The 26,871-nt window shown below is 38.5% G+C and overlaps 1 protein-coding gene across 8 annotated transcripts in view; it reads right to left on the bottom strand.

Annotated features, from left to right (window-relative positions):
• The window catches only part of LOC121959487 (mediator of RNA polymerase II transcription subunit 13-like), a 101,779-nt gene that overhangs the window by 13,215 nt on the left and 61,693 nt on the right, over positions 1-26,871 (bottom strand). For 2 of the 8 annotated variants that reach the window (XM_042508792.2, XM_088070867.1), the window contains exons 3-16: positions 26,381-26,465; positions 22,007-22,090; positions 8,552-8,697; positions 7,414-7,620; positions 6,280-6,444; positions 6,008-6,164; positions 5,808-5,912; positions 4,820-5,476; positions 4,300-4,513; positions 3,287-3,368; positions 3,034-3,155; positions 2,730-2,826; positions 2,362-2,579; positions 323-501 (exon numbers count right to left, since the gene is read on the bottom strand). In XM_042508792.2, the coding sequence (XP_042364726.2) occupies positions 323-501; positions 2,362-2,579; positions 2,730-2,826; positions 3,034-3,155; positions 3,287-3,368; positions 4,300-4,513; positions 4,820-5,476; positions 5,808-5,912; positions 6,008-6,164; positions 6,280-6,444; positions 7,414-7,620; positions 8,552-8,697; positions 22,007-22,090; positions 26,381-26,465 (2,518 nt within the window). The remainder of the gene's footprint in view (positions 1-322; positions 502-2,361; positions 2,580-2,729; positions 2,827-3,033; positions 3,156-3,286; positions 3,369-4,299; positions 4,514-4,819; positions 5,477-5,807; positions 5,913-6,007; positions 6,165-6,279; positions 6,445-7,413; positions 7,621-8,551; positions 8,698-22,006; positions 22,091-26,380; positions 26,466-26,871) is intronic. The other 6 variants (XM_042508796.2, XM_088070871.1, XM_042508793.2 and 3 more) reach the window with 4 other exon arrangements.

Below are 26,871 nucleotides of genomic sequence, written 5' to 3'. Positions count from 1 at the left end.
GAAAATGTGATTGTGAAATTCAACAACTATTCCAGGTTTTCAATGCCCCTGGAGAACCCTGAACAACTAAAAGTCAGACAGACAAACAAGATTACTTTAAACGTCTAAACAGCAGCTCTTAAAGGCCATGCTACTCCCCAAACCCTAACAGAGCATCCTAAGAGAAGGGCACTCTCTCGAGTGAGGCTAAAAAGTCAACCTTGCATATTTATCCTTCAGAAGCCACATACTTCACCACAGCTTCTTTTTTTAAATAATGGAATGGAGAAATTTCAAGGAAAAACCTCTTTGTCACAAAAGCTTGTAAGAGCTGACTACTCACGTGTATCCATCTCTGATGAAAGCGGTATTCTGGGGATTCATGACTGTTGGGAAATGCTCCATTTTGGGCAGGAGGGCCCAGGATGGACGATAGTAGCACTGCTCGGGAATCTTGAGCGGTGGTAGACTCTGGCTGGGCAGGCAGGAGAGCGGAGCAAACATGGAGGAGCCTATTTGTGGCTGGAAAGAGAAACATAATAGAAAAATTGATTTTAATCATTTATTAACAAATAAAAAACTAGAAATACATAGGGGAGTCATTTGGCAATAAGTTTCAAGAAATATAAGATAGGTTTGACATATCTGGCTAGTAAGCCTGCCCGACAGAATGAGATAACGTATAATTTAACATGTATGCTATGTAATTCAGAGCTCTCTCAGCATTTCTTCCTACTGAAAAAAATCAAATCATAAATATATTTCAGTTTAGTTACGAGGTTTAGTGATGTCCTTTAAAAAGTTGGGCACTGTAGATTTTAGTAAATGTGTCAAACAAAGGTAGCTTAGTATTTTCAGCTGCTGATTAAAACACATTTAGTGCACCATCTGTATCTGTATCTGCAATTTTAAAAAGCTGTTCAAACTCATTGCTTTGAAAGCACTTTGTTCTTATTATATGCATTTGCCTTCTGTGCTGTTTTAATGACTTCTTTCTATTCATTGGTTTTATTGTTATTTTACTTGTTTACATTTTAATGTTTTTTTGTGCAGAAACTTGTAAATTCTGTTTCAAAAGGCGTTTTATAAATAAAATGTCCAGCAGGAAAGTTTATATCGGATTGATTCAAAATAAATGATCAGAGCCAATGTTTAAAGATGTTTCCGTGTGCAACAGTGTAATAGTTTTTTTCTAACAACAATGGAGGTCTATAGTACAGAGAAATACAGTATGCAAATCTGGAGTTGGTGACACAGGTAATACTGCCAGTAGTAAAGAGTTGTTTTCCTGTCACAGTGCCAAGGTATTCTGTCTTCAAATTATGTGCTGGTGAAATGAAGCATTTATTATGTTCCAAGGAGATATTCCCCACATATTATCCAAAGGCTTAAACATTTTATAATGGCCATCCAAACATGCACAAAACATGTTTCTAGGCCACTTTGTCTGCACAGTATCCCAGTTTTGACCTATATTCAATTGCCATTTTTGTGAAAACTCAAAGTACTCTTATGAGACAAGGAAAGCCCAAACAAGGTTTACTCGAGATTACAAAAACATTAAGTTAACACTAAGTGGCTTTTACACATTTTATGCCTTTTTTAGCCATGCCATAAACATTTTGCAAAAGACAGTAAGATATACAACAATATTTGTACTCCTCAAGTGTTGTGATCATGAGCTCTCTCTAGCCATTGACATTTTATGTAAGTTAATCATATTGAAATCTTTAATTCCTCCTTTGACCACTCTCATTCTACAAAGGGATATTTGCCACATCAGCTGGCGCTGAATACATGTTGATTACAGTATATACCCCATCACACTCTCTAAACCACAGAGGCTGTAGTACAATGCAAAGAAAATCAGACATCTGCAGCTAACAATCAGTTGTCACTGATTTACTTAGATCCAATCAATTTTAATGCTAAATTGAACCTTTTTAATCCTGTTTGCATGTTTCACGTGTTGAATTGCACTAACAATACTTGTTGTTTAGAGGAGCTTGTTGTTTGTGTAAACGAGCAGATGCACCTAATAGTGGCCACTAAGTGCATACCACTATAATTAGCAATCCCTAGCTGCAGACAGGACAGATGTCTGTCTCACAACACAGAGACATCTAATTAGCAATCTACAGGTATCAGTGAAACAACTCCACCATGATGTGTGAGCCTGACCAGCTGCTCAGGAGCTGTCAACAAATCGTTGTATTGACTTCCTCCTGATGAGAGTTTTAAATAGATAAAAGTAATTTATGAAAGCAATTAACCAGTCCGAGTCCCTATTCCCATTCTTAAGCATAATGTCCTCAGTTTAACACATGATACAAAAAGCTAAGCATGCTGCTATGTGTGCTGTTTATCGGCCACCTCTCTCACCTTGATATCCTCCTGCCTGGGACTGACCATGCCCTCCTCAATCTCCATCCTGTATTCAGTAAACTGGGTGCAGGCTAAAGGCGGCAGGTGGTCAGCTGCTCCGCTTGGCGCAGGGGGCTCTTGGCTCGGGGTGTCACGATACGTCATGATGGGAGAGAAGGCTGGGTGCTGCTCTAAAGAAGGTGGGGTGGGAAACATCCTTTGGAGGTCTGCTACTGCTGAAAGGAGACAGAATTGAGGGAAGAGATGGAGATAGGAGGAAGAGAAGGAACAAGAAATGCAGTTTACACAGGTGTAATGCGATTATGCATAAAAACTTTAGTTAGACGAACTTATTTCACCATTACAGAACTGACAAAGTGACTCACTTGATGGATAAGGTACTGCAACTCTCCCTTCTTTCCCCAGAGGGCGATCTTCTGTTGATACTGGCAGCTTGGTCGAGTGCTGGTTGGGGTAAACAGTCTACAAATTATTACACATAAGAATAAATGATCAGTTTTAACCAATATAATATTTTCTGCTTTGCAATATTGATGCATAAATCATGGTGGATAATTAGAGAAATTATATCAATAATGTCTCTTGTGCTCATCTCAGTATGTTTGTTACATGCTGCATGTTAAAACACAAAATACATACGAATAAAGCACATAAACCATGAAGTCTCACCCCCAACTCTTCCTCATCTTCATCAAATATGTTGTCTAGATCAGAGATATTGACCACTAGATCTTTTTCTCTAGTCAGAGAAGGGTTGGCTTTGGCAGCTCCATCATCTTGACCTGATTCGTCTAAAACAACACAAACAAGTTTAGGACAATGGCCCCAAATAACCAATGAATAACTCTGAAATATGGACTGAACTCAGTATGCTGTAGAATATACATATGATGATGATGATGATGATGATGGCTTGTCCTACCTGATTTTGGAGCGGAGTTAAAAATGGACATAGCATCTTTCCCGTCAGGCAGTGCTCCATTGCTGGTGATTTCTTCTCCCTGCTGGATGCATTAGACGAAAAAGAAAGTTATATTCTCAGATCATTTTCACTTAAAATAAATATTTTAAAAAACTGAGAGATTAGAAAGTCAGGAGCGCCCCTCTTTCAATAAAACTCATGATTAAGACAATGCATTTTGTGCCACATCCCAAGTAGTCATGTGATATTTAGTCAAAGTATTGATTATAGCTTTTCGGAAACTTAACTGTCACTGCATTGTGTCCTCAAGGGAAAAAAAGCATCTTTTTTTTCTTGTTGATGTACATGTTTAATCACGTAATAGTATGACTTTTTCCCATGAAATGTCAACTTTGTTTTTGTAATACTAGAACTGTTTTTCTTGAAATGGTTTCACTTTATGTCCTTAAATTATGACTTTATTCTTTTAATAGTATGATTTTCCTTTAAAAAGTATGACTTTATTCTTGTAATTTTATGATTTTTTTTTAAAATGGTATAACTTTATCCTCATTAAATTATGACTTTAGTCTGATAATGTTATGACTTTTTACTCAAAATGTAGACTGATATATTGGATGATGAATTTGATATATTTTATGAATTAAGATTTTTTTTCACTGTTTTTCTCTTAATGTAGACTGATATATTGATATATATGATGAATTTGATATATTTTATGAATTATTATTTTTTTTTATCAACGTGAGTGGTTTAGATGGTTGATCACACCTGCTATCATAGAGTTAGTTAGCCCATTGGTGTGCATTATGGATAAATATAGGTGTGCTTTCAAATTTTCAAACATTGTGACCTGATGAAGATCCAAGTAGGATCGAAATGTCTTAATTAAAACTGTGTGATATGGAGTTAATGTGCAGGTGTTAGTTTTTTCCTTTACGTACTCTGTTTTTATAGCCTTGCACCTATGTGCGTGTAATTATTCTCTTTCAAGTCTTTAAACTGTGTCCTACCTTGGCCTTCTTGCTGGGTTCTCGCCCTTGACCCTTTAACCTCTTGGAAGAGGAGAACGTGTACTCGATGTCTCCTTCCTTAAAGTCATAGGGATCATCGCCAGGCTCCCGCAGCCCCTCCACACCTGGCTGCTGGAACAGGCCCAAAGTCTGGATTTGGTCCCTCACCCTCTCCTCTGAGATTTTAAATCTCTTGTGAGTCTGTGTGTATAGTCTGGAGGAGACAAAGGGTCAAATACAATCAAATACTGTGCAGTATTGGTGTTGGTAGTAGCAGTAGTAGTAGTAGTAGTAGTAGTAGTAGTAGTAGTAGTAGTACATAATTCTTTCTGTCATCATATCTCATTAAATAACTCAGATGCTTTCACTTGATTTGTCACACACAGTAGGTCTGGTAGTGTCTGACAAAGGTGCTAAATCCACCTAAATCCTCCAGTTTTCAGTGCTGATGTTGCTATTCCATGCTCTTCCTCTCTAAACTGCACCTAATGTTTTGCAAAACACTGGTTCCCTCTCCTACCTCTTTAGCGGAGCTCCCTCGGTGGCCGTCTCTGTCTTCGCTTCCTCTAAATTATCAGTGGGGAGTTCACAGGGTCTGAAGTCAGTCTTATCAGTCCTGGGAGTCCTGAAGCCTCTCCACCAGCCGGCCCCATTCTCCCTCTGCCTCAGCAGAGCTGTATACACAGCTGTCTCGCTGGTAATCATCCCCAGCCCTGAAGCCCCATCCTGACAGACGGGCATATCCACAGGCCCGTCCAGGACCTCTGGGTCCTGCACTCGGGGATGTGGGCTGAGTGTCGGTGGAAGTGGAGACATTGGAGAATGCAGAAGGGAATCAGGGGCTTTTCTGCCGTTAGAGAGGGGTTTGGGATACTTGCAGCTTGGCAGAGCAGCCAGAGGCTCCAAGGATGGCTCCAATGCCACGAGACCTCCGAGCTGGGGCCCTCCGGGTGAGTCCTGTTCCAGAGGGGTTTCCTGTGTGATGGATAGTCGGTGGTGGAAGGGGATCATGGCTGGCCTCTTGGACTGTTTGTCAGCCTTTTCTGTTTTGTCGCTGGTCTTGTGTTTGGGCATGGAGGGAGGGTATAATGACAGGCCAGAGGACTGAGTGGGGTTGGCACTAGTCTGGGGGTTGGCAGTGGGTGTGGCGGTCAGATTCAGCTTCTGCTGTTTCAACCTTAAACAAAGTCAAGTGGGTAAAAAAAGAAAACAAGAAATATTGAAAAGAGTTCAGTTTGTTTTCCAGACTGTATATAGTTTTTAAATTTAAAATTTTCTCTTAAACCTTTGAAATCTGGATCGACATTACTTTACTTTCCTGCGTTTGAAGGAAATCAAGCCACTTTTCCCAGGTTTCAAAGTGTTAACAAAGTCTAAATTGAAGCATCCATCCTGTAAAAAAAGCTTATAATATATGTCTTTTATAATTAGCATGAACTAAGAGCTGAAATGCTGCACATCTAAGTATAATACTGATACTGAACAGCTTGGGTGCAGCTCTGTGGTACCTGGAGCAGCTGCAGGATGCTCTTGCTCCCAGATCGTTGAAGTCCCACATGGTGACTCCATTTGGCACTTCCTTCTTAGGCGTCACGTCAGTTGGTGGATTCAGCCTACGGGGAACAAACAGATCCATGAGGGCACCAGCTCCACTGCATCACTGCATTTTAATAATAATTGCACCAAACTCAGCGATTGTGGAACTTACGTGTGCTGCGGCTGGTTGAGATAGCATTCCCTCCAGGCCTGATGGACTACCTGACTGGTTAGTTTCTTCCCAGAATGCTTTGGGCTGATGCTGGCGACCCCCATGCTGCTGTCTGGAGTGGGGACGCTGGAGACGGAGGTCACAAAGCCACTGTCCGCTGAAAAGATGGAAGGGTGGAACAGGTGTCGTAATGCAGAACTAAGCACAGGATTTTAAAGAACAATGAGCTGTAATGTCCTGCAGGAAGGTGCGTCTGTGCGTGTATTTGTTACCTGAGCAGGGCTGCTGCGGTGACGTCGGCGGTGTGAGTGGAACGCTGCAGTGGTTTGGCTCCCTGCTGAGGCCCTGAGCTGCAGGAACAGGTGGAGGCTGCTCAACTGGCAGGTCCCCCTGGGCAATCAGCACTAAAGCAGCTGGGTAGGTCATCCTTACTCCACCTAAGGAGATGAAAAAGAGAGCATTATTCACTATTATGAAACAACTGGATGGCTGTTGCTCATTTTAAACTGCAAGGTTTACCGGAAATAAGGACCATTTGCAGGAGTCAGTTGCAACAGCAACTACAACCACAGCAATCCTCTGTGCAATTATTCAAATGTGCAATATTTTTCCAACTCTTGAATGTAGGCTACATTTAACATGTTACACATATTTTATATATCCTTGTTATTCTTGTTTATGTATACCTTTATTGTTCATTGTTGTAGCTTTGCAAACATATTTCAATATATTTTTAACTGACATACTAGTTTATATGTTGCACTGTATCATAAGGCACAGTTTTATATTTTACATGCACACTTTACACAATCAGCACATTATGCATATTATCTCAATCATATATATGCTGCGAATATCACATACAGCTCCTTTATAATTTTACCAAAGAACATAAATAATAATATATAAGTATAGTAGGTATATTGTATACGCAATGCACTTGCTCCTTCATAAAATCACACAGTTTCACTGCTCATATAAAAATACATCACGTTAAATCCCTTCACACTCCTTCACTGTCATTTAAAACCAACGCAGAGACAGACTTTCCATCTTAGCTGTAAAAGCCACTGGTATCCATGAGAGTTTTGATTCTAATCAGGTCAAACCAACGCTGTGGGATCAGACTGATTAGACAAAGCTGTTAAGAATAACTCCCCGGGGCTTTTGCCTTGACTTCCCTATCTTTCCTTTCTGTCTTTCTTGCTCTCTCCTCCCTAACAGTCACTTCCCCTTTCCCACTCTGAGATGTGATAAAAGACTGTGAGGATCATTGCAGCCAAAGTACACTTCAATAGCACCCCATCCACTAATAGCTCAGCTCAAACGGCCTGGGAGTCTACAAGGAGGCCAAGGGAGGGCTCCACGCTCTTTTGAATCAAACAAACATGCTGACTTTTCCATACCTACGATGACCTCCACTGCCGCGTGACAGTTGCGATCGTAGGCCTGGCTTGCTTCTTCTTTTTCCTTTTCTCCACTTCCCTCTTTCTGCTGAAGTACCACGGGGTAGAAGTAGCTCCACTCCTCCATCAGCTTCCGTGCAGCTGGGTCGCTCATCTTGTAGGCCTGACCCGTGAGAGTGCCGCTCAGACCGTACGGACTCAGGATCACTGCGATGGGTGAAAGACGGAGAGATATAAACCACGGTGTCATGAGTTACCTTAAATCATTTCATTAATATGACTAATATGACTAATATTTCAGGAGTTTCACACAATAACATAATTTTTAATCATATGATTCACAGTATGTCGTCTTTTTCAGTATGAGATAAGCAACATAACTTTCATAAAACAGACTCAAGTACTGAATGTAAGTATAATTTTGAGGTACTTCTACCTTACTTCAATACATCCTTTCATGCTATTATATACTTCTACTCCACTACAATTCAGAGGAAAATATTTTTGTAAATATTTACTTAATTTACTCCACTATTTCACTTTTCACTCCACTTTATTCAACTTATGTCACTTGTTATGTTTCAAATTAAGATTTTTACATACAAGGCAAACCTCTAAAAGCACAAAGTAAAACCTGTCTAAATGAGCTCCACCTTGACCAGTTACAATGGTAAATTTCTACTTACACATAAATACATCAGTCATAAAAATCTAAAATATAACATGTACCCTCACAGTATTACCCTCACAAGGGACATTTTACTCCAAAAGTAATTTTACTTTTGATACTTAAGGTATATTTTAAGATATTACACATACTTTAATGATCCATTTTAAGTTATTTAATGCTAGACTTGAACGCCAGACTTTTACTTTTACTGGAGTATTTCTATAATGTGGTAATGCCAAAGGACCTGAATGTGAATCCCACAGCTGCTAATTTCATCATCACACATCTGTTTTGTGCAATTGGACACGTTGTATTTTATGTGTTCATCAGTTTTTGGTTGTACTTTACTGCAGTGCATGCTCACCAAACTGCAGTGCATGCTCACCAAACATCATTTCTGTTTAGTGTTGTGTACTTAATCCACAGAAAAAAAACAAAAACAGTAAAATAATGGGTTTGCAGTATCACCTTGTACTGGGGTGATGGAGGTCTGTGCGAGGCGGATGTGGTGTTCTGTGATGTGATATGCAGGCTGGTGCTGGGCGATCTCCACGCTCGTGCAGACATTGCTCTCCCCGTGGAGGAAGAAGGAGAAGGAACATGATAGGTGTTCACTGGGGACAGAGAACAGGAATGGTTTAGATAGTGAGATCACAGATAGACAGAAACAGAACAGGAGCGTAATGGTGTGTATCTTCTGCATCTGTACAGTGAGCTGACCAAAGAAAGATGTGAACAAAATTTTAGACACCATACAAAAATTAAAGGGTAGCTCGATTTGTTGCTGTTGTTGTTGTGGTTATTAAGGTTTTTACAACATTCTGTAGCTTACTGGTAGTGTCCCTTATGTATTAAAATACAAAATTTAAATTTTGATGAAGCATGTATGTTTCAGCATCAAACACAACTTTCTAAAATCTTTTTCCTGATCTGATGTAGGTTTCTGCACTATGTTGCTGCGTGTAAACCCACATACAGCTGTGGCCGCCATTACTACTTCTGTTCCAAAAGTCACACAATAACACAAACAAACTTAACAATCTCAGAAACTCCTGTGTGCTGTAAAGTAAAATAACTGTTTCCGTCAATGGAGTCTGGTGGCTCTGTAGTGGGCAGTATAAAGGCTTCAGTTCCTTGTCGGAAAGAGCTGTCTGACAGTAAGATAAAGCAGTAAAATAATCTAAAGCCTACGCCTAAACTAATATTGACTTTTTTTCAGGCTGTCCTTTTCTGGCGGAGGCTAACAAGTTTTACTGCTGACTTTCTTTGACAGAAAGAGTAATTTTACATCACAGAACATGAAGAGTTTCTTGTGTATTTAGCAATCTCTGATTGGTTGGTGTATTATGATGCGACTTTTGTAACCAAACTAATGTGGTTTTCACACCAGTGCGTGGGTTACTTGTAAAAACAATGAAAAAAAAAAGAAAAAAGAAAAGTAGTCACACACATTTTCTATTGAAGACAGTTGCTGGACCCAAAAGATTGAAAAAAAATAAAATAAAACATAAACAACTCCTTAAAGTGCAATTTATGAGCACATCCACAAGTGACGTTTCAAGCTAACTGAGATTTATATGTAGCAAATGACATTTTGCAGAAACCTACGTCAGTTCAAAAAGTTTTTAGAAAGGCTGAAAAAATAGCATTTTGGTTCCAAAACATTCCTACGTCAACCAAAATTGGAATTTGAATACATACAGAAACACTACTGGAGGGCTACAGAATGACAGAAAAACCTTCAATTAATTTGCACTATGAGTTTGCGCTGTAAAACAAAATCTCTTTGTCCAATTTAACTGTTAACATAATTAAATTGAGGTTTAAATTGAATCACAATCACATTTAATTATTTTAAACTTGTCATTAAACAAACCCATAAATCACACCTATTGAAAAACAGATGAACCACATGTCTTTCGGGGCGGCCGCATGACAGATGATGGGTGCTTTTCTCCAAACAGCAATTTGGAGAACAACACTCAGGATGTGTCTTTGTAAAAGCCTCGCTAAGCTCTACCTACATTGATCATCTTCATCATTCCCCACACGGGCTTCTTATTGCAGGTATAAATCCTCATTTGCTTATGACTGATTGTGGTGACTACATGTTTACATATGCAGCGCTCTCTTTATTACGCAGCCCAGGCATAGTTCATCATGCATTGCTCCTTTTTTAATCACAGAGGAGTAATTGCTGGGGCCTTATTGCAATCTACATACCAGTGGGCGGGCTGGACATCATTAACTACCAAGACGGCTTCACTGATGTATATTTTTAATCTATAAAGCTCCTTACCACCTTGGTTTATATATATCAGACTGACAATAAAGTCAGCAGGTATTGTAATATCCTCGTGATTACTCCTGCTGCCTATGCAATATCTCCTTTGCCCTTAGGGAGACAGACCTCCATTTGAGCTGTAATGGATCATCAAATTCAATAAAATGGCCAGTTCCACAGTCACTCATGGGCAGAACTAAACGCGGTCTTGAGGGAGCCAAATATCTCGTGGCGTTGACGTTGACAGCCTCCAGATGGCGCCGAGTGCACCCAAAGAGGCCAGTTTTTCCCTGCTTCATAAATATTCCTGATGCTCCCGGAATCAAAAACACACTCTCAGAACAGGTGGTTTAAACAGTTATGCACAATCACAGGAGAAAGAGCACATACACAAGCACACACACTCTTACACACACATAGCACTAGTCTATAATTTCCTCAATTCACATCTGTACACCAGTCAAAATGCTTTCAATGTCATTGCCCTCCAACCTTGTCCTCAGTGCATCATTACACCATATGAAGAGCTATATATAACTGCATGAAGACACTCAGGGGAACAGCTGCAAGTCAAGAGTACACGTCCAGACAAGTGACGTGCACATATGCACAATTTACATTTAGGATATTTAGTACTATTGAAAACAAGCTCCAATTAAGCTATAATAAATGGCATAACTAAGGGTACTTAAAGGGATAGTTTGGATTTTTTGACTTGGGTTGTATGGGGTACTTAAGCATAGTCACTGTATCACATGTATCAGTCTGTGGGCACTCTCAGTTGGCAGAAGCAGGCTGGAGTCCGACAAACAAGCAATGCAACGTGCTGCGATGGAGAAACAAAATGTATTTTGGCCACCTTAAAAAGTCCCACCTAAAAAAGATAATCGATCATGAGTTTGAAAGTACACTATATTTAGATTATTTTACTGCTTGATCTTGCATTAAGACAGCCCTTTTCAATAGGGAACTGAAACAGCTGTATTACCCTGACAAAGCCACCAGAACAGTCATTTTCGCACACTGATCACAGGAGCTGCAGGTCTACCAGTGCTTCAATCGGGTAGTTAGTTTGTGTTACTGTGTAACTTTGAATCTGACCCAGTTTTTTTAGACACCAAAGTCACACAATAACAAAAATAAAACAAAGTGATCTAGGCAGTGGTAGACCAGCAGCTCCTGTGTTCAGTGATGTGAAATCATTGTTGTTTTTTTTAATGGAGTCTGGCTTTGGAGAGAATGATCAGCCTTATTTTCACTTTAGAAACCACTGTCTGAAATGACAGTAAATCAGCGGAAATACTCTCAATGAGGCATACACCAGACATTGATTAGGGGATGGGATTTTTCTTTAGGTGGTTAAAATTAGTTTTGTTGCTGACCCCTCCACAGCAGTAGATTGCCTTGCTGCCATGTCGAGCCCGTTCCTCCTAGCTGGGTGCATGCCGACTGACATCTACTGTATGTAATATACTGTCTATGCATAAGAAGTCCATACAATGTCCCTTCAAAAAAAAACTGCTATGAAACAACTACCAACAATTAAAATATTGTTATAATATTGTATATATGTTTTTAGGTTGATTGATTGATAAATTGTATTTATTTCACTGTGTTCCACTTTCGGTTCTGTCTGCACTGCACATTAAATAAGGCTATGAAATAATAGCCTAAAATATGAAGCATCCATTAGTATTTATTTCCCTCTTGTGTTAATAATTCTGTTTATATTGTTATTATATATTTTTATGAGATGTGTGCGCACTGATAGGGACTGATGTGTGTACAGAAACACGACTCCCTCAAGACCCCTCGTAAAAACAGCAGCTCTGGCCAAACAGCTCCGAATCGCTGTCGGAAATCATCTGCTCTCTCTTCGTATTGTCGTTGCTTAAAATCAGACAGCAATCCAACATAATTAGCAGATGGTTACTTTTGATATTTCAGCTGGAATTGCTGTGTGCAGATAAAGAATTCCTCACCTTGGTGCTCTCAATTAAATCTACCTGATACGTTGCAAAGCAAAGTCCAAAAAAAGGCGAGTGATGAAAATGATCCCAGGCATTTAATACTGTGTACAGAGGAAAAGTTCAGCCGGGTACACAATTATAATTGATAAACTATACAAGCAATCAGTCGAACCATTAACTAATGCGCAACAATTATGACCTAAGATCTATTATGGCTGCAATAAAGTGCAATTAAATGGGAGTCATGGAAAAGCTGAACTACAAAAAGAGCATCAAACTGTAGGCTGACGCAGCTGGGAGATTGATGCTCCCTGTCCTTTTACAAAGGGCATTTTTCTGCACAGTAAGCGAGTGTGAGTGTGTGGACACACTGGGCTTCTTGCATCCTCAGGGACATTTGTGCACAAGCGTGCATGCGTGCGTGTGTGCATTTGTATGTGTGTGAGAAGAGTGGACAGAGATGTGAGGCAGCTGTGTGTGCTGGGCTGTATGAGTACAGGTATTAATAAATGAAGAGGAGTGATGGCTGAGACTCGCCTCAGGGCTGACAGTACTGGAGAGAGATAGAGAGAGGAGACGGAGAGAGAGAGGAGGTGGAGGGGGGGTCGGGTTGAGAGAAAGAAAGTGAGCGTGAGAGGAGGAAGAAAGGAGGAAGAGCAGAGGAGAAGAAAAGAGAGTGAGCACTAAAGGTAGAAAAATTAAGGAGATGCATAAATAACACAAAAAAAGGGAAAATAGAAGGATAGGGAGGAAATTGGGAGGACAAGGAAGGAAGGATAAAATGTAAAATGAGGAGTGAGAGCAAAATGAGCGTGAGAGAAAGAGGAGGAGGTGAATAATTCAGTGCCACGCACTGCAATTGCTGCACACATATCGATGAGATCAGAGTTTTAATGGGTGGCTACTGAGCACAATTTTATGGTGAAATCAATCAGGGAATGTAGAGCCGCACACACATAACTGTCCGCGTGTGCATGTGTCTGTTTCATTTGGCTTCACGGGTACGGCTAAGCTTAGAAGCCAACAATAACAGCAAAAATATCATATGTGTGCAAATGTGTATATTAGGGTTGCAATGATATGATTTTCAAGGTTCAATATTTGTCTCAGATACAAAATCATTATTATTATCGGTCCAACTGACCCTTAAAGACAGGAAGTGTTATTTTCGGTTAAGCAAACATTTTATCACTATAATTAAAACTTGAAACCATTTTTCTTTTAATGTCTTTCCTTTGAAAATAACTACATGTTCCTTCCAGTTGCATTTTTTTTCAATATCTTAGATAAGGAAATGTACATGGTATGATAACCATCAACTTTCTTTTTTTGTGATGAAATTTTTATTTAGTATCTGTGCAGAGTATGATAAATCATACATACACAAACACATGTCATCCATATGTGTCCATATATTTTACTGATTTTGTGGTTATTTAAACTCCAGAGGGAAACTCAACTTTGTCCAACCCTTCCCAACCTCTCCTCCTCGGGATGGATTAGGATGACCTGTGATGTCTAGGTCATATAATATAAAAAGTGACCAAAACAACCACCCCCCCCCCAAAAAAATGCTTAAAAAAGATAATAATAATGATAGATAACAATAGTAATAGGACTAGCACTATGTACTGCTTGTACACATACTGTAGAAGTTAATACATGCTGAACCAAATAATAATCAACTTGATTGATAAAGTTAACCGTCGTCTTTCATATCACGATATATTTTCAAACTGGTATACAAATGTGCACAAATGCACTCACATAATTCCACAGTCACGTCAGTAACATTTGTGCATCACACACGTTTGAATGCCACTGGGGAAAAAAAAAAAAAAAAGGTAAATCGACAGAGTTGGGTTCATGTGACAACATGTGTCTTTTCACCCCATCACGACGCTACCAGCCAGACAGCAGGGGAGCCGCTTAATGTCCGACATGCATCATGGACTTGACACAAGTGCATCTGTGTGCACAATCACATGCAAACAAAATAACATCTCGGCTGTGGGGACTCTCTCACATCTAACCCAGTGGGAGAAAAAATAAAACTAGATTAGATTCTAGTCAGAAAGCAATGAACAGTTTTAAAAAAAAACGTGCACACAAAGCTTCTATTCCCACTGATACAGGCATCTAAAGCCCACAGTGTGATAACTGTGTTAAGATATCATTAACAATCATATGCACTAAACGGGAATGATAGCATTTTCTTAGATTCTCTCAAATCTGGGGGATTAATCTCCTTAATCTGTACCTTAAATTCTCTGTCTGCTACTGCAGCAGCACTATTATGAGTTATCTTCATCCTCCTCGCCGCCTAACCCTTCCTACACATTCTGAACACATCTCTGGAAACACAAGAGTGTCAACACTGCTCTGGTGGACTGATGTAGAGGATGTTTACCCTTGTGTAAGCTCTTGTGAGCAGCATGTACACACATGCAGTGAAAGTCCTTCCACCGCGCCGGCACAATATTCCATACAAACAACCAAACCGCCAGTACTCTCAGGCTAATGCAGGTGTGTGCATATGTTCCTGCACGCACACAACACACCAGTATTAACACTAGCATAAGGGGGATGCAGTTCTCTTGATGTATTATTCAGTAGCCCCCAGTGGGTGGTTTTAGCCAGTGTTGCTATCACCATGTTTGTACTCAAACACTGCTCCAACTATTTATATGGATTCACAATGAAAAGGTGCTCAAGGACACAAACTGTGCACAGTCATCGCCCTCTCTACGGGCACAAGAAAAAATATTTCTTGTTAGTCCTGAAAAACAGCCGACTGTGAATACTTTGAGCTACCTCTGGCTTTTACCTTCATATCTGCGGTCCTAATTAAAAAAGAGGAAAAGGATCTGTTGGTAGGCTGTTGCTGTGATGTATCACCGTCCTCTCTATTGATCTATGTGGAGGTTTTCTCTCATCCTTCCTTCTCTTGCTGCTCTCAGTGGTTTTACCTGGTTATATTAGAAATCTGGGGGATAGTGCATCACATATTTTCTGCTTTCTGTCTCCTGGGAGGCCCAAAAAAACATGTAGAACAACACTCTTCAAAGGAGAAAATGCAAATATTTCAGAAAGCCAAATATTTAACAAGGGTGAATTATAGAATGGTACTCCTGAACTCTTATCTTAAAAGCATGATAAGAATGACTTTAACAACCCCAAAATAAACATGACATCAGATGGTGCCTCATTCCCCTGCATTCATATTTTTATGGCTCATGGTGCATGTCGTCAATCAATGAGCCACTGCATAGATCTCAGCCACTGTATGATCTCTCTAAAAAGCCTTTTTTTTCTCCTAAAAGACTTCATTTTCTTTTTGACTTTTCTTTAAATGTGTATGTGCAAATAAACTGAACAAAAATTAGTTGTTAACCATTTAATTAATCACCAACTAATGTGTTAATCAATTAATTGCTTTGAGTAACTCTTTAAGAAAAAAGTAACATTTCTCTGATCTCAGCTTCTTAAAGAATATTATCTGATTTATTCACTCCTCTATGACAGCAAATGTTGTGGGCTTTGGGAAACACTGATCCAGATTAAGATTTAGTAATCTGATAATTGATATTTTAATTGTCAGAATAATCAGCAATTACTATAAAAAAAGAAAGAAAAAAAGTGGTAGTTATATCCCCTCTATTGCTCAGCATAAGCTGTCAGTCTAATTCAGAACATTTCGATAAAACCTGCAGTAATACTAAACTGCAAAAGTACGGGAAACAAAAGTACGGACAGCAGAATAATGGAGAGTGAGAGCAGCAATGGATGGGATGTCTTTTCCTTAATGGTCCCACTAACAAGTATTTACTGACTAACGTATCGAAAACTAATCAAGAATTCCTCTCTTAACACGCTTTCTAAATCCTAAAGCTCTAAGTGCAAACCCTTTAAATTTTATGAGAGCCTTTTACACAGCTGGTCTTTAGAAGCCAGTCACAGAGTATCGCCATCACTCCACCACTCATTCAGTCAGTTACTCATTTAACCTTATCCATCTGTCTGCCAGTCAGTTCGAAAGCTTCCATCTATCAATCAGCCACTCGGGGACATTTTTCTTGTCAGTCACCTTTCTAACCAGTCAAACAATCAGCTCAACCACAAGTTGACCGGAATGAAAATCTGCAGACAATAAAACACACCTGGTGTCTTACAGTACACCACTCATCCTTCAAAAATGTTACATATTTGCGCTAATTAAGTTATTCAAAGTTGGGATGCCTAACTGTTAACCCTGATTAAATTGGCTTGATCTCTTTTAAAAAGAAAATACAAACATGGGGTGAAGGCAAAGAGCAAAAAAGAATAAATGAGCCAAAATTTTTTTTTTTTAAAAGCTGTAAAAAGTAGAAGAAAATTACCTTAAAATTAGTTTTTAGAAAATAAGAAATCAAAGAAATAGGAAATGACCTGTAAAACGCCCCCTTTTTTAAAATGTTATATTTACCATAACGTAATATCACATTATTTAGAATAAAAATGAAGACCAAAGGCTGAATAACATAAAGGCACAGGACTTTCCTTCTGTCACTTATATTGCAACTGGGAGTTCATGTATTTTAACTGTAAGTCCAGGTTTCTGTTCTCCTGTACACACACATATATATATATATATATATACACACACACACACACACACACACACACACACACACATATACATATATATATATATATATATATATATATATATATATATATATATATATATCCCATGTTATTTTAATTGTGCAAAAAATAAGAATTAACAATCCTGTGAAATTATCTCATAGATCTAATATATTTTTTGTTGTTTTTCTGGAGATTGTGCGACCTTGTGATGTGGCGAAACACCAAATGTTTGTTGCCTTGGAGATGGCTAATATCTCAATGTCAGAGGAGAGGAGAGGAGAGGAGAGGAGAGGAGAGGAGAGGAGTGGAGAGGAGAGGACTTGTATTAACCCCTTAACACCTGGATCGACATTGTGTTTCATGTACTGCATTTAGACGTTTTTCACTAGCATTTAAACCTCTGAAACCTGTGAAAATTTGTTTGATTTCTTTGAAAAAAAAAAACCCACACAATTTGGTAAGAAACATCCCAAAACTGCAAAGAATTAGTAAAAAGTAAAATAAAGTAGTAAAAGACCTGTAAATATTATTCTAAATTATTTTTTTAAAGGGGGGAAAATGTTTGTAAAACTACATTTATAATTCTACTAATTATTCCTTCAAAATTATGTTACATGAAGAAGAGGATATATATATATATATATATATATATATATATATATATATATATATATATATATATATATATATATAAAACACTTTTTCAAGGTCACTTTATTTCTTTTTTTTTTATGTGTTTGTTTTGAATGATTTCTTTCTTTTTGGGCTTATTTTCAAGCAGGTTTCTTGTAACTTTTTACTAATTTCTTGCTATTTTTTGGGCTATTTCTTGTTAAGTTGCTTGTCGTCCTCATCCAATGTTTTTGAAAGATATCAACCAATTTGCTCATGTATCAAATGGTTAAAAAGCTTATTCTCTCAGGTAAGGATTTCTATAGTTTTTTTTAAGGTAGTTTAAACAGGCAGATCAACTTGTTTCTGTTTCATGGTCTGGCACCAGAGGACAGCTCTATTACACTGTAAAATATGAACATTATTTATGCATGAGTATAGGGCTATTAATGCGAATGAAAGCACCCAGATTAACAAATATACTGTGTAGTGTTCTTGGCATGCATAGAATTGACTGAACTAATGAGAGAAACAGACTCTAATACATCCATTCAGCCGTCTATAGTAATGATTAATTTACGACCCCCCACCTTCTCTGATCCCCACCTCCCCACCACACACACACACACACACACACACACACACACACACACACAATGAGCCTCCTCCCTGCTCTTCCTCTCTCATGCCTCTTCTCTCACACTCTCTCCCTGTAACTCTCTCTCGCTCCCCTCAGCGTCTGATGCAATCCGTTACCAACCCAGAGTGCTTTCCTCCCATTCAGACACAAAGAGAGCATGAGTGTTGTGTTGAGAGAGGAGGGTGGGAGGGGGTGTCAGAGGAGGAGGAGGGTTTGAATGTGTCCTGGATGTGCCAATCCTCGCCGTGCCCCGGGGACACATACGAGATAAACACCAGATAAGCCTGACAAAGGCGGCGGCGCCAAGGCACAGGAGTTGGCACGGGTAAGGGGGCATGGCATGGATATTAGCACCGAAGCGCCCCCTGTTGGGGATAAAAGGCACAATGTGGGAGTGAAGAAGAGACAAAGGAGCTGGTTACAGCTGAGGCAAGAGGTCAGTACATGCCTAACTGAGCAATGTTCCCTCATGGCATGAAAACACTGATGACCAGGGATCTGCAGGGGTCCTTAGGGCTCACACTGTCAATCGAGGGGCAGCACTACTATTCTGAGAACAAGGGATGGTGTGTGTGTGGGCATTTGGGACAGTATATGTTTGCATGTGTGCTGGAAGCAAGCAGTGGAGACATGTGGAAGCAAAAAATGTCATGGTTCACTTACACAATGTGATACACGCAACACCCGCAGAGTGGAAGCATGAAAATGGCATGGCTTGTGCAGACATCTACATGAGATTTGTATTTGTTTGCACTGTGTGTGCTCAAGAATGTCTCTCTCTGTTTCTTTCCTTCCAGGATGTTCAATAATTCACAGACAGAACAAGTCAGGATTGGCTCAGCAGGGGGCGTACCAGCTGACAACATTTTCATACAGAGCTGTCAAGACCAAGAGGAATTACATGATGTACAAAAGAGACACTCACACATGTAAAATCTCGGCACTCAAAGCGTAAATCTTGAAAGCGAATTGCAACATATGCTTGTGTGCATACAGTATCTGCACACACACACACACACACACTCTCAGGACCCAGTGTCTTTCACACCTTGCTACTTCCCACTCAAATGTTATTTACTGATCTTTCAGCAACTCTCTGTGCTTCACTCCCAGTTGGTAAGTTGTAATGTCGGTTTATATTTGGTCTTAATATTTTTTTCTCTCTCTACTCTTCAAAGCAAAAGCCGTAGCTTTTTCCAACTATTTTTATTTGTGAAAGCAGAGCGAGTACAACATTCACATATGTTTACATATCACCATTTTTTTTCCTGTGCTGTAACTATAGCACCACAACTCAAGAAGTACTAGAAGAGAGAAAAAATCATCAAGGTGAAAAAACAAAACACAAAAGAAACAAGGAGGGAAGAATAAATATGTGCAATAAATAAATAAATAAAGAGTCAAACATTTCATGTTATAATCAGGGCAGGATATCATCTCAAGTAACGCACATAAGTAAAAGGAGTGCTGTATCTGATTTTAAATTATTTCAGTCAAATTGGATTCCACTGTTTGATTGGATTTTTCAATTTTTAATTTTTATTTTTAATTACGTATCATGACAAAAAACATACCAAAAAAGCCCAGAGGGTAGCACTTAACAGAATTACTAAAAACACTTATTTCCAAAGTGGTCCTTGGTTGAACACCAAACAATATGTAAAAATGCACTGTTCAAGACGAATATATAAGTATGTGTTCCTTAAGTTTGAGAGTTAAACAGGGTTTAACTGGACGTCCAGGGTGACAGCAATGTTCACACAATTTAGTAAATGAGTCAAGTTAGCACGAGCTAATGCTATGCTTACGACAATTCGACACAAGCTATTAAACAAAAGCCAGAATTTGGTTGCTGTGACTTATTTTTGCTAATTTTGATGTCATTTCTTGGAGTATATTCAAACGCTTCATATTCCTTAAATCTGTACAACGTGACCTAAAAGGTTATGCAAGTCAATAAACAAAATAACCGATCAAAGTATTGAAATAGTAATATTTTTTTTATCTCCCTTTTTTCAGCAAATTTTACAAAATAAACACAGAAAACACTGATCCAAAACAGCAAACAAATCAATGAAATAATTCTTAACACACCATAAGTTAAATGAATTATGCACTTTTTCTAGTTTTTGAAATGTGCTTATTTTTTATGTGCAGTGTACAAAAGCATATTAATAGATAAAACATTCATTCCTCCACCACTCTGCGTTTTTGTGCAGTTTTGCCTCGCATGTTACATAGCACAATCATCACAAGAAGGTGATGTGACGACACGAAAGACAGAAGCCGTAACTTTCTGCTGCAAAACTAATGAATGTTTGAGCTATTATGGATTTAATTTTAGATGTTTTGAATTAAAAGTAACTTATTTACCAAGTACTTTTTACTTTTGTTGTTTCTCAAGTGGTAATTTTATCTTTACTTGAGTCATTTTTATAGAAGTAAGTGTACTTTTACAGATTTGTACTTCCCACCACTGGTGATAATTAATGAGCAACTGCCACTTGCTAAACAGGATAATGTACCAAACACATAGACACAGAGAATGTGTAAAAGATGTCACAACCTCTGAAAAAAGAGAGAAAAGAGAAGAAAAAGGCATCCAGGCTAATTAAAGCTGGGGTCACCTCATGTGACCAGTAAGGGTGACAGACACAATGTGAGAAGTTTGGTGTCCATGTAGAGTAATAAGTGTAAAGTGTTCATTTGATTTGCATCCTTTTCACTCAAATCAAACCATCCAGTGACCCCTGGTGTGCTCTGCATGGAAGCACCTGCATTCACTACATTTCTCCATTCATTTATTCAGCTTTTCCAACTTAAATTCATCTCCTGTATGTGCAGTATGTTTTACATGGGAGGGCTTTCAGGTGCAAAACCATCACATCAGGCTTCAAAACACTACACGCAGGCAATACAACTGACACGCTCTCAGGATGTCACGCGGTGTGCCTCACTGAGGGACTTCCACCTGCTCTGAACAGAGTTTGCTACAGCGCATCACAGCAGACTGCACTTGTGTCAGCAACTTTCTAGAGCAAGAGTTTCCTGTGTATCTCTTAATTTGCACCACATCTGAATGACAGTGCAATTTGTGGTTTTCCAGTTGAAAAAGTACAAAGTAAACGTAAATAAAAGGATGATTTTTTTTTTGTTTTGTTTGCTGCCTCTAAGCGATAGTCTAACAGATTTCTAAAATGAGCCATCTGACAGCTAAGCGGTTTCCCACTTGAATACTTTTAAGCAGTGCTACGTTAGAGATGTAAGGAATGTTGCATCCTCACCAGCAGAAGAAGCTGAAGTGGGCAGACAGAGCTGTGAGCGGGAACTATTATGGCTGAAGCAACAAGTTGAGCAACTGTCATCACACCCACCCCTCTTTTTTTTTTTTTTTACTCTGTTTCAGTCTCTCTTTCGGTCTCCCACACTGCCTACACACTTACACAGCGTGACACTGACACACACACTCCCCTCACCCAGAGAGAGAGAGAAAGAGAGCTGTGAGAGCGCGACTCAGCTCGGCTCTCACCTCTCACCACCATTCACTGTCCTGGTTTTTAATAGTCTCACACCATGAGCCAACCACTGGAACATCAAGGAGAGGAGACAAATACTGAATCACATGAAAGCCTTTCACATCGCCTCGCTGTGTCACACATGGTCACACACACGGACTTCTGTAGTGCGGATTTCTCACAGCCTATATGAAACCTCATGGGATACAAAACATGCTGAAGAAGTGTCAAAATGAGGTGTGTGTGTGTGTGTGTGTGTGTGTGTGTCCTTACCTGTTGCCCAAAGACTTTTCTTCCAGTTCGTGCGGTTTGAAAAACCACTTCCCAATCCTCACAAACCCCTTGTCCATCAAGCATCTGCAGCAATAAAGAGAAGAAGAAGAAGAAGCCAAAAGACGTGAAAAGTTATTTATTAGAGAATGAGCAAGTGGTTAAAAACATATTTTAATGCACCTCAATATGACTCATGTGACAAATGGTATTCTTGAGAGGCTCAGAACTCAGTGGTGATTTTTTATGCTTGTAATGCTAGTATTTTTGTAGGACGTAATTACATTACAGATGTGCTGACACCAATCACCTGCTGAAATTATTAAGCATTCCTATTTTTAATTATTATTTGACTTCTTTCTCTTTTTTCTCTTATAGTTTTTTATTTTCTCACTCTGATCTATCATTTTCCAACAATGTACAATGTAATTGTTTGATTGCGCGTGTGTTCATTTTACAGTGCTAATTGTCTTGATTTAATAAATAATTAGTAATTGTCCACCATTACTGGTAGCAGTAGACTCTATATGAGACATCAAGTGAACATTGGTAAACTGTAACATCTACTGATAGTTTGTATGCCACAGTTTGTATTTACGGGACATCTGTAATTTGCAGCTACAGAAAATAGCATAAGTTACACTAACACTAACAACTACTAAATTGTATTAACAGGTGGAACCGCTTCTTCTTTTATACTTTATGTATTCAAGGAATCGAATTTTCTTAGTAAGGTTGAAAAAAAAACCTTCCTCTGTTATATCCCCAGTAGATAAGATGCTACATAGTGGGTAGAACCACTTTGGGTCAGTCAAAAAGAAAAAAAAAGTAAAAAAAAAGGTAATATCCTGATTAAATGCATTGATGCGCGTAAACACGCATCAACAGTTCAGTTGGAATCTCCAGTCACATTGAAAAAATATTATCCACGTAGTCACAGCTACTGATAGCTTCCATAATATCAATCTACGGCCTTGTATGAGTACAGTTTCATGTATTTTTAGCTGACCTTGCATAAGTTAAACCACTTTCTTACATCTTTCGAAGGGTAAAATAAGCCACGACACCTGCAGAACAGAATATTAACTATGTTGGCCTTTCTCCAGTTAGAATTGTTGATTTGACATAAACTGCAGCTGCAGCTGTCTGAAGTCTGAAATGCGGACTTTGTGACAAGTGCACAGGAAAAGGAAAGGTAATCTTCTGCTAATCTTCTCTCCCCCTCAAAGTGGTGTTTCACTTTTACACATAGCTTTCCAAAAACCCTTCTCTTTCATCAGATCAAAATTTGATCACATCAAACAGTTCAGTCATCATGCTCCCTATTTGGCTATCCCACCATCTGTGCACTTCTTCACCTCATTTCAGCCTCCTTTCAGAGACAAAACTCAGCGCTCTCAGAACTTTGACTCATCTCTGTGTGCAGGTGCCAGAGAATTCCCTTCTGGATCCTCTGACCCGGGTCAAGGAATTACAAAATGATTTTATGGACTCCTCTGCACTCTGCCAGGCTGAGCTATCCAAAGCTTTCAGCCTCCAGCTCTACCATCTTTGGTACAGTCTTATCAACTCCAAACAATTCATTTTAGAGCAACATTAACAAAGAAACTGGAATTAATGTGGGCTGGTTACATCATGGCTGATATCTGAACCGCTTAATAAGGTCACGTTTGGACCCGATACTAATTAGGTGTGTCAGGTCAGTGCATCTCTGCACACAGTCACTTCACTGGAGCTCTTACAAAGAGGAAAGCGTAAGGGAGTTAACAGTGAATTACATCAATGGAGCAACTACAGGGAGTAAAGGAGGTAATGCTGAAAAGCCTTAAGACACGTCTTCAAATGCTGGCTCGAATAAATACCTTAGATGATACTGAAGCCAAAGAGACACATCCACCTTCACTTAATCTATTAAAAGCCAATTTTACTTCTATTGCACAACTACTCGTGCATACCATAGACTGTACAAAAATAATGGACATAGCCACCCTTGAAGTCACCCTTAGGTTTGTGGAATCCCGTTCTGAAGCCTTGAGTTTTGCATTTTTTTGGCCATCGCACTCTCGTTTGTTTGGAGTCAGAAGTGACCATAGTTGGACGAGAGGGTGGAGCTGTGGAGGAGCGAGGGGTGGATCTCACCTATGCAACTCACAGACAGCCTGTCACTCAAATTATGCATAATTTTAAGTCTTGAAAAAATGTAAACAGGTGACTTTAAAAATTTAAAAGATTTAAAAATTCAACCCTTTCCAGTTGTCATAAATGGGAAAATTCCCTATAGAAACCTTTTTTTAACCAGACTGCATACATCAACTTTTCAAAATATAAACAATTATAACAAAGCGCTCCTGACCTGCCTAACTTGGTCATCTTGTCTCTAGTGCTACGTCTGACAAATTAAGCTACGTGCTACAAAGTCCTAACAGTTTGTATATTAAGTTTTATTTATAGCATTAACTGTATTTATGTTGTTTTTAACATTTATATTTTTTAAATGGTTATTGTGCTTGTTTTAATGTAATATTTATAATTGCCTTGTTTGTAATTGTTTGATCAAGACACAGTTAATTCAAACAAATGTTAATTCTTACTAATGACAACAATTAAAAATAATAATAATAATAAGAGTCAGTGACAGAGGTCAATTTTGTGTGTACAATATGACAGAGAAAATGGAAATGATCCGTCCTGTGTTGAAATAGTGAGCTATAAAAGGAGTTAGCTTCAAGGTAATAGGAAGGTTAATTCAACCTGCCCCCTATGATGATCACTGATGCTTAACTTAATAGAGAGCAAATATGTGCTGCTTCATTTAACAGATGGCTCTGACTCAGAAAGGAGAGCTTTGGGTACTTGAGCAAGTGATTCAGCGCACAGATTATAATTTCATTAAGGTGAAGCTGCTGGAGGAAAACTGGAACTGTCTGTCAGTGTGACAGATATCTTTTGTTTGGTCATTTTTATATGTGATTGAAAAGGTCATTTGAGGCTCAGGGAGGAGTTATAGTCAGTGTGTTTATTATTATCTTCAATGCTAAAGATTTTTATTTATATTATTAATAATAATATGGGAAGGCAATATGAAAAAAGCAAACACCTCAATATCGATATTGTGGCGATATTGTATATTGGTTCTTTCTCAAAATATTTACAAAGTGAGATTTTTGATAAATGATCATCAATAATGTGGATACACTAAGTCGGTAAAGGAGAATAACATAACAGCTAACAGTCTTGTAAGTACAGAAAATAACATCACTTTACTGTAATGCAGCCTTTAAAATAAGATATTAGAGATATTAATAAGATATAAGATAAGTTTCAATATTATGATATCCAAAATCTAAAATAAATCTGAATCTAGTCTCATATTAAAATATTAATACTAATTTACAAAGTAAAAAAGTAATAATAATCAGATAAATAATTTGCTCGGGTTCTCAAGCCTTTACCTTTTTCATTTAGAGATTATAAACTCTGCATATACACACTATCTTAACCTTGAATAACGGCTTTATACCACCCTATTATGCAGTTGTATGCAGATATAGGACAGTTTTAAGTGTTAACTGATGTACAGTATTTGTCAACAATTTTAACTATAAGGGATACTTTTTTTTTTGTTTGTTTTACTATTGTCGTTCATTATCTGTTTTTATACTCTCTCCTCCACTCATGGATGGATTATTATTTCAATTTTAAATGTTTCGCAGTACATGGAGTTTATATTTTGATAACATATATTGCAATATACTGCAATTTATTACCTTTTTTCAGCTGTATATTATGTCCCCAAAGTAAAACTCTGTCAACATCTGTTTGTTTTTTAATAAGATAAACTTTTCAAGTCAATTAATCTCACTTCAGGCATTTTACCACAGCAAAATGCATCTAGTAAACTGAAAAACTAACCGATTTTTATTATTCTAGAGGGCTATTATGAGTTTGTGTTTGAAATACAAACAATATCTAAATAAAAAAAATAATTGAAGAAAAAAAATGATATGTGGCATCTGCATGTTCTAGTTATTGACAAATACATTAATAAACACTTATACCTGCTTATACCATAACTGCATGATAGTGTGTTATAAACCACTTATTATATGTCAAATGCTGAAGTAAAGCGACAACAATGTGCAAATGTAAAACAAAAGAATTGATGAGGTCATCTTGAGTGATTGTAAAATCACTTTGTAGTAACACAAACTGTACAAAAACTCAAACACTTTTTAACAATGTCAGTTAAACCTTATAAAATATGTTTCATTTTATGTAAGTAGTCTGTTACGTAACATGTTTTCATACTGTACAACACGCAGCAGCGTCCACTCTGCAGTTAATGCAATACTTCTTGATAAGGACAGTGGTTTTTACCTTTCCAGCAGGTTGTGTATGGCCTTGAACAGAAGAGTCCTGCACTCGTAGGACAGCCCGCACTCCCAGAGCCCCTCCTCAGCCACTGAAAGAAAAGAAGAAAATATTCACAAAATTATAAATTTTCCCTATTTTATTATCTCAATAACAAAAAAAAGTGGTGGTATTTTCTGCAACGGCAAAACATCTGCACGCACCAGCTTGAGGATAATAAACAACACATGATTCAGCGTTTAACTGCATGTGTTTATGGCCCACTCTGTCAAAACATGCTGCATGTGCTGATGCGAAAACCTGCACATCATATCAGGAATTACACTCAAGATGAAGTCGTGTGTGTGTGTGTGTGTGTGTGTGTGTGTGTGTGTGTGTGTGAGTGTGTGTGTGCATGCGTGTGTGTGCAGAGGGCGCTTGGCTTTCCAGCTGTCAGGTTGGCTGCAGCGACAGCCCAGTCAAACCCCATGCAGTTGTCAACAGCAGTTAGCTGGAGA

The sequence above is a fragment of the Plectropomus leopardus genome, chromosome 20, assembly GCF_026936395.1.
Source record: "Plectropomus leopardus strain MGB_pleo_1.0 chromosome 20, ASM2693639v1, whole genome shotgun sequence".
Taxonomy (NCBI): Eukaryota; Metazoa; Chordata; class Actinopteri; order Perciformes; family Serranidae; genus Plectropomus; species Plectropomus leopardus.
This window is presented reverse-complemented; position numbering and strand designations above follow the sequence as displayed.